At 37.0% G+C, this 8,727-nt stretch overlaps 1 protein-coding gene across 2 annotated transcripts in view; it reads left to right on the top strand.

The window, feature by feature from the left end:
- Positions 1-4,845: 4,845 nt before the first annotated feature.
- LOC104036156 (sodium channel protein type 1 subunit alpha) overlaps positions 4,846-8,727 on the top strand; it is a 73,036-nt gene continuing 69,154 nt past the window's right edge. For both annotated transcript variants that reach the window (XM_075710799.1, XM_075710800.1), the window contains exon 1: positions 4,846-5,109. In XM_075710799.1, coding sequence (XP_075566914.1) covers positions 4,846-5,109 — 264 coding nt within the window. The remainder of the gene's footprint in view (positions 5,110-8,727) is intronic.

Below are 8,727 nucleotides of genomic sequence, written 5' to 3'. Positions count from 1 at the left end.
CTGAGAAGCCATAGCTTTTTTAAGTTAATCGTATTGCTATGCTAATTGAGTAAAATTAAATGCTGGCTAATATTAAAAGTTATATTGCTGAGAATCTTGGCACCTGAAGGATGGAGGGAGAGGCAGGAAAAAGATTGGGTTTTAGAGATCAGGTTTGATTTCAGCATTCAGATAAAAAGGTGGTCATGGAAGGCTTTATACAGGCGTTTATGTAGGTGAAAGTATAAAGCTGAACCAGACCTGTTGTACCGCAAGCATTGTTGGAACCGGTCTGTTACAATCAAATTCCTAGCACGTAGGGTGCAACAGAACTTCAACATCTCAACATTCATTTTATTCTGTGGCATATGGAAGCTAAATTTTAATTCACGGGTATTGTCACAGAAGACCAAACATCAAAGCATGTTACAGTTTTAGATTTAAGCGTATGGATAATATAAAGAAATTAGCTTGCCAGAGTTTAGGTATTTTCAGTCCTGTAGTTCTACATGTATGCTAAGGTCCTCCTGACTAAACTCTCCAGAAACTCTTGTCACTATTTGTTATGAAGGAATGAAGAACATGAAAGCTAACAGTAAATCAGATGCTTGTCAGGTTAGGAAATAATCTTCTTGTTCAAACCTGTCTCTTTTTCAGAGAGTTATGTATCATCTAATTGACTTCTTCAAAGGCTAGTGCGCAACTGGTTTGGAATCACTGTTAGACAAGGCACAGTCTCTCCATCTATTTGCCAACATCCCTTTATTTTGCCTAGAAAATGTATTTAGGTGAAATTTGAAGACTAGAAATTTGAAGAAACTCTGTGGGTATTTGACAGCTTGAGTTATTCTCTAAATATGAGTAGATCTACAACTATGCAAGGTGTACAGTAGATCACATCTGTCAGGGAAGTGCTGAACCAATTGCATGTATATTGCCCAGACGGTCAGAGTGTGCACAGCTCATCCAGTGTAGTTCTGGATGCTTCAGACCTAATATGCATGGGCAGATCAGTTGTGCATTGTGCAATTGCACAGATGCAGCTGAATAACTTCAGACTCGCTCTGCATGTGGTTTACAGATGGTCCACGCACACAGATATATTGGGTGTGCTCTGGAATTATCTGGCTTACAACAATGTATACTACAAAGTATATATGAATATATTTTACCTGGGATAAACAGAATGATTCTCTTCTCACATGTTCCGAGTCCCCTATATTTTCCAAAATTTGAAATGTTTTGCCTACTGATACACTGCTCATAAGAAAGGCACTCAAACACAATCGGAGATGAGGAAAGAAAAAAAAAAATCTCGTTCACTCCAGAAGGAGAGTAGGAAAGAATGTGGTAAGAAATATATATTTTGTGTATTCTTGCATTCTTTCCTCTGTTGAATTACTAGTGCTATGCTAAAGAAAAAAAAAAAAAGTCGTTCATTTGGATTGTGCAAGCAATCTGTAGTTATTCAATTAATATTTAATAAATCGCTTGATAGAAATCAGAAGGATATCAGTTGATTAACTGGCCTGGTATCAATAATTATACATCCCCTACACAGATAAGTGAGAATAAATTCATCGATTATAATAAAGGAAATACAAACCTTTCAGTTAACCACTGTGATATGACAGATGAAAGTGATTTGGGATTAAGAGTGTATTGGATTCTGTATTTATTTAAGATTGACTTCTAAATTTGTAGAATACTTCTATTTGCAATTCTGAAGACTTATAATCGTGGAAATGCATGAAGGAAAATGTATCTGGAATATCATCCTCTAATCTGTTAAGTAGAGGATAAAAAGTATTTGATCTTCATAATGTCTCCTGAAACATTTTAAGTACAGCCTACGTCGATTTAGATACATCTAAAGGTATATATCTGGCTAGCTCCGTGTACATTTGACAGACCTGAGAACATTCTAGGATTAATTGTAGAAAAATAATGTAATGTTTCTTTCTACAGAAAAAGTGCAGGTACTAATAGAAAGGCCCACAGCATTTGCTGTTTTTAAACTCAGTATGTAAACACAGTAGCTGAATCAAATGTTTTTGCAACGTTAACTAATGGCTATGAAGTAGCTTGTTTCTGTGCACCTGCAGGCAAATCTTGCAGGCTTACCTCCTTGTTCTGCATGCCAGTTCAGGACACTCAGCTGGACTAAAAGATGATCCTGACAGAGCACCATAGGGTTTCACAGCTCATCTTTGCTGACTGCTTGCTGGCTGCCCATTTCCTTCCTCTACAAAACATGAGATTGCCCTCGCTGCTGTCCAGCACCTCCCTCCCACTGCGCCATGACTTGTTTGGCTTGCCGTGCCCTTGCTGCCCACCATGGCAGGGAACACTGAGTGCTGTGTACAGTGGGATTTTTGGACAATGAGAGAATTTTCAAAGGAAAAATGGCAAAGAGGAAAACCAGCCTCCTGGGTTTCACGGGGAGGAGGAGAGGGAAAGCCAAACATGGCTGTGTATTATATTATATATATAATATGTGTGTGTGTGTGTATATATATATTATATGGGGATTATACCTATGCTGGGAGAGGAGAGGCGAGGAGAGGCGAGGCGAGGCCTTCGGCCCTTCCTCTGTCAAACAAGCTGAGCAGAGAAGAAAGCCTGCCTCTCTCTCTTGAGTGTCTGCATTTCCACGAAGCCCGCAGAGCAAGTAGTATCCACCTACAGCTGTGGCATAGTGCTTAGTATGAGATCTGTTTCCCAAATTATGGTGCCACTTGTGGGGATCAGTTTGGGGATCAGCAAGGACAGTGGTGTGGCTAGTAGTTTTTTCCTCTTCTTTCCCAGTAGCCACAAGGTGTGACTGAACATTGAGAGATAATGTCAGAGTTTATAACTGTTCGGTAGTAAAGAGACTGAAGAGTCAATTCCCAGAAGTAAACAGAATCACGAAATGGGGAGCTGGGGGATGTCTGGTGGATGCTGTCTGTGTACAGGAAAAGAAGACTTTAAATCCTTGTTGGTTGAGGTACACTTTCTTATATCCTTTTTCCCCCTAATGGAGAGAGAACAGGATGATTCCGATTCCTTTCAGGATTAGAAAGAAGGGAAAGCTTTAGATAACTGTTTTTGTCATGAGTCTACACTCTGCATGGGTCAATATGTTGTGTTTTGATAGGTAGGAGATTAGCTTCCTTTAATTTTTTATAGTGACAAATCTGCCACCTCAACTCTTTAGAAGCCATTGCTCTGATTGTGGGTGATGATTCTATACATCCAGGTGAAAAATGTTTTTTTAATTTTTCTGAGAAATCACGGGGTTATAGAGCCCATAAGCACCTAGACCCCTCTTTCTTACTTTATCTATTATATACCACTACTCAATATGTATGTGTGATTAAGATGTTTGTGCTCACCCTGGCATCAATTATCTAGATGATTTAGGGTTTATTACTTAATATATTTTAGTGACCTTCTCTTTCATTTCCCAGCTATGTTTTTCTTTCTTCTCCTTTATTTCTCATCTAATTTCTTATTCTCCTTATTGACTTTTCCTTAATAGAAAGTTTAATCCTATTTATATTTGTTTCCCTTCATACTCCTTTCCCAGTATTCTGTTCTTTGACCTATTTTCCTATTTTTCTTTGTTTTCATCTCTGCATTTTTATACTGCTAATCTTCCAGTCTTCCTATTTTTTTAATTTTCACATGCTTCACTTTCTCCCCTAACTTTTTCTACATTCATTTATGGTCTCCTCTTGTTTCCATTTTTTGCTCTATTTTCCTCATCTTTTTCAGCTTCTTTCCATAATTCCTGGTTTTCTTTGTCGCCTTTTAATTTGTTTTAATGTTTCCCCCAAAACCATCTCTTGTATTCTTACTTTTCTCTCATTCCATATCTCTAGATTATTTCAATGAGTACTGACCTGCATTGACCCTTAAGTCTCCTGAAAGGCTGACTAATCATTTTGCAAGGACCCCAGCAATGGGTGGAGACTGCAAATACCTCATTACATTCAGGCATGAGGGATATATGCACCACTGTGTGCCCAAATACACATTTCATCTGTATGTCCGATGTCATCAGAAAATTATTCAGCAGCATGAAAGATGCCAGATCTGTAGTTTTAACAGGCCGCCTTTTTTTTTTTCCTTATCCAGCTTATTTTCTCAGTTGCAATATATAAATAAATACATATATTAGAATACTTCCAGAATGATCCACTTGCAGCTATTGAATAAAGAACCATATCTACAGTAACAGTTAAATTGAAATAGAAATAGGCAATTATTCTTATTATTATCTAGAATAACTACCCATACAAAAACTTACTTGGAACCACTATTTTACTACCTCATAATATGCAGAGTTGATTTTTATTTGTTTAATAGAAATTCTGATTCTACAGTGCTTGTTTTCTGATAGTCTTGCTGAACTCAGTGGAGATTTCTGCATTAGGTCTGGTGAACTGTGCTATTTATAGTTACCAATATAATCCTGATTGATTCCAGAGGAATGTGAGGTGATTTTAAGATAATTAGAGTTATCAGGAAAGAATGTATCTGATTGTTCTTAAGTATCATGCTTTTGCTTATTTGGAGTAAAAGACCACTATAGTCCTAGGGTTGAGAAATTATTGAAGTTTATATAACTAGCATAAGAACCACGCAAGTGCCTCTTACGAAAGTCAAATCAGCAACTAAACTGCTTATTTTATTTTCCTTTACGTAACTTTCAATATTGTGTATTTGAACATTCCAACATAGCATAAACAAAAGCATTTAAAAATAAATGTATCTTTCTTGGTGATTTTAACATGTATGTTTGAATTTTATTTTCTGCTTTCTTTTAGTATTTTCCTATGCAGAAGAATAAATGGTAATTAAAATGTGCAGGATGAAAAGATGGAGCAGCCAGTGCTTGTACCACCAGGACCAGACAGCTTCCAATACTTCACTAGAGAGTCTCTTGCAGCTATTGAACAACGCATTGCTGCAGAAAAAGCTAAGAATTCTAAACAAGATCGTAAAGACGATGACGAAAATGGGCCAAAGCCAAACAGTGACTTGGAGGCAGGAAAAACACTTCCATTTATATATGGCGACATACCTCCAGGAATGGTGTCTGAGCCCTTGGAAGACATGGACCCCTATTACATCAATAAAAAAGTGAGTGTAATATCAATTCTGTTCATATGCCAGCATTTGGACTGCTTTATCAGGTTCATTTCATTTCTGTGCAGTGGGTAATATAGCTTGTTACTTCAGTCTGTTAACTGGCAGCCATGTAGGAAAAAGTCATTCTAATAATGTGGAAACAGTTGAGCATTGCTAAAAGGACTAGGTATACAACAAAAGCAGAAAATGTTTGATGCCAGTGATACATACACAGTCTACCTTCCAGAAAGTTAATAAATAGATATTTAATATCTTCTAGTTATAAAAAGTTGATTTAGCTAATGTTTGTTTTTAGAACACAGTTACCCTCATCTGCTCTTGGCACACTGGGCCTCCTGCTTTACATAAGGAGGAATTTTGCAATAATATTATTTTTAACATTAATCAAATTGGCAATAAAGGTAACATTATGACTGATTGTATAATATGGTTGTACAATGGATGTAGCAGGGTATAATAAATAAATAGCATGGAAATCTAGGCTTCTGTTCACTGCTCTCTAAAGCATTAGCAAAGTACCCACTGTCCTCTAGGGTACAGGACAGAATCCATCATTCTTAATGGTTACTAACATTTCATCCTAATTTATTCCTTTGATATAATTGAATTTATATCAAAGGAACATTTATATCAAAGCTGAAACATAGTATGTTGTCTTTGATTATAAGCAATATATAATACCTATACAAATGTGTGTATAGATAATAGATGACATACTTTTGCAAACTTTAAAAAAGTGAAGATATATTGAAACTGAGTACACCAACACACCGCACTTTCTCTAAGGTTCTTCAGATTTAAAACTGACAGCATGAACCAATGTGTAGTACATTTTGTTCCCAGAAATCTGCTTTAATAGCAAATTCTTAGGAAATGTATGGAACACATGGATAAGCAGAAAATATCATAAAGAGAGTGTAAAACTGATTTTAAATTTTCTGGTGGAACTGGCCTTGAACAGCTCTGGAATACTTTCAGGATGATTCTGTTGCACAGCCCATATAAAGCAGAATACCAGTTCATGGTTTATAGTGATAGCTAGCTTGGGTTATACTTTAATTATTAGATACTGTGATTATGAAAACTCTATAAATATCAAGACAGGAGTTATTTTGATTTTCACAAAGTGCTGTGTTCTGAGTGTCTTTTAGCTTGCTGAATTTCATGTGATTTATGAGTTCTGTTTTGACAAGAGAGAAAATACTATGTGAAAGAACAATATTTTTATCTTTATTATTTGATGCTTCTGAAAGAGCCTTTATCTGCCATTCATGGTGGATGAAGATTTATCTTTAAATCACAGTTCTACTTTTGCAAAGATAAAAGATGCATTTATATAAAAGCAGGCCTCATAGAGTTCTGTACTTATTGTGTCTGTTTATCATACAAAATCACACGTAATTATATCCCTACCTGCCCACAGCTCATCCTGGACCTTTAGAGTCAAATCAGTCAATCTTGTGTGTCTTACATTGAAAACAGATACACACTAGGTATGACCTACAGGTACGCTACTACCTTAGAAATTGAAGACCCTTTCAGTCCCTTCACAGATGAAGCTGAAAACTTACTACATCAGCCAGGTCTGATGATAGAGTTGCAAGAAATGGAGTGAAACCAGCTGAACATATTCAACTGTTGTGGTTTAACACCAGTTGGCAACTAAGCACCATGCAGCTGCTTGCTCACCCTCCCCTGCAGTGGGTGGGGGGGAGAATCGGGAAAAAAGTAAAACCCATGGATTGAGATAAAAGCAGTTTAATAGGACAGCAGAGGAAGAGAATGTAATAATAATGATAGAAGAATATACAAAACAAGTGATGCACAATGCAATTACTCACCACCTGCTGGTCGATGCCCAGCCAGTCCCCGAGCAGCGATCGCTGCCCTCCGGCCAACTCCCCCCAGTTTATATACTGAGCATGATATCATATGGTATGGAATAGCCCTTTCGCCAGTTTGTCCTAGCTGTGGCCCCTCCCAGCTTCTTGTGCACCCGGAAGAGCATGGGAAGTTAAAAAGTCCTTGATTAGTATAAACACTGCTTAGCAACAACTAAAACATCAGTGTGTTATCAACATTATTCTGATACTAAATTCAAAACATAGCGCTATACCAGCTACTAGGAAGAAAATTAACTCTATCCCAGCTGAAACCAGGACATCAACCAAGTTTCTGTTCTATTTGAAAGGAAGAATCTTTTTATTTGCACACTAAATAACTTCTACAGGCGAGTCACATACCCGCTGGGATTCTCTTCTTTGTGCTGAAGTCCACACATCCTCTCTATGCACGTGCTTTAATCTTCTACAGGACAGGACAGGAATAGAAACAGCCCTGTCAGTCCAAGACAAGACAAAGATTTCTCATCCACTGCAATTGTCTCCATTTTTTCTTCCTTCAGTAGGAGGAAAATAGACTTTCCTAACAGAACTCAAACATCTATTTCAATTTTACATAAGTAATTTGACTTTAAAATATCTAATTCCTAGATTTTCTTATCTAGCTGTATGTGAATTCTGGAAAGACTTTTATCTTGTTTTACTTGTCTTTTGAGAGTGTTGGTAGCAGTTAATGCTCCTGCAAGTCTCAGAAGGAGAAATAGTTTTGAGAGAAGTCTGAAGTGGAAGTGAACATCTCCAGGAAGACGTGAAGGACTCTTAATGCTCAATGCATTTACCTCTGTACCACTTAATATTTCAGCTTTGTCTTTACCTCCCTCTGAATTCCACCTTGTAAAGCCAAGGAGTTGATCAGCACACCCCATCCCAATGTAACGGCCTGACAACTGCTGCACAATGGTTAGGGATTTTATATTTCTGCCTGGGGAAGCATCTCTCTGAAATGATATCGATCTAATGAAAAGCACTAGAATGAAGGAAAATATTTATTTGCAAGAAAAGGTTAGGACAAGTGTATGGATTAGCAGATGCCACTGTTGCTTCAGACCTCTATTAAGATCTCTACAGACCTGATTTATTGACAGAAACTATATCAGTTTGGTTTACAAACTTTCAAATAGGGAATAGAAATGTTTACCTACAGCACTGATGGAATGACACTAATGAACATGGTCACAGTGTTTATTCAGGAAACCTGTACAAGAATTTTAGGAATACCTTTTTTATTCCAAATTTGGGTCATGAATGAAATCATCCATCTTTTTCCTCATCTGCAAGTATTGCATCCCACTTGCTGAGGGTTTTTTTCTTATTTTTGTAGCAAGATTGAACAAGTTTACTGTATTTGTGCATGCATTGAATGTTGAAACATCATGTAGAGTGTTTTACATTTAATCTTTGGGACTTTTTTCCTAAGCAATAAGTTTATGCATACCATGATTTGATACAGTTTAATACAGAATAAGACAGGAATAATAATAAATGTGTTGAGCTGGTGCAAGAGCCTTAATTTGTGGATAAGGTAGCCCTGAGATGAAAAGTTAAAAAGAGGAAAACCTGTTAAGAGAAACAAAAACATGTAGGTGTGCTAGCTTTATGGTTTTGTAACTGGGCAACCAAAGAGGACATATTCATGCCCAATATTAATCTGAAGTGGAAAGGAAAGGGAAAAAATTGACAACCACTGTTTGACGACAAAACAGCCCAC

Source organism: Pelecanus crispus, chromosome 5, assembly GCF_030463565.1.
Source record: "Pelecanus crispus isolate bPelCri1 chromosome 5, bPelCri1.pri, whole genome shotgun sequence".
Classification (NCBI taxonomy): domain Eukaryota; kingdom Metazoa; phylum Chordata; class Aves; order Pelecaniformes; family Pelecanidae; genus Pelecanus; species Pelecanus crispus.
The sequence above is the reverse complement of the archived record's forward strand: the minus strand, read 5'-3'. Positions and strand labels throughout refer to the sequence as shown.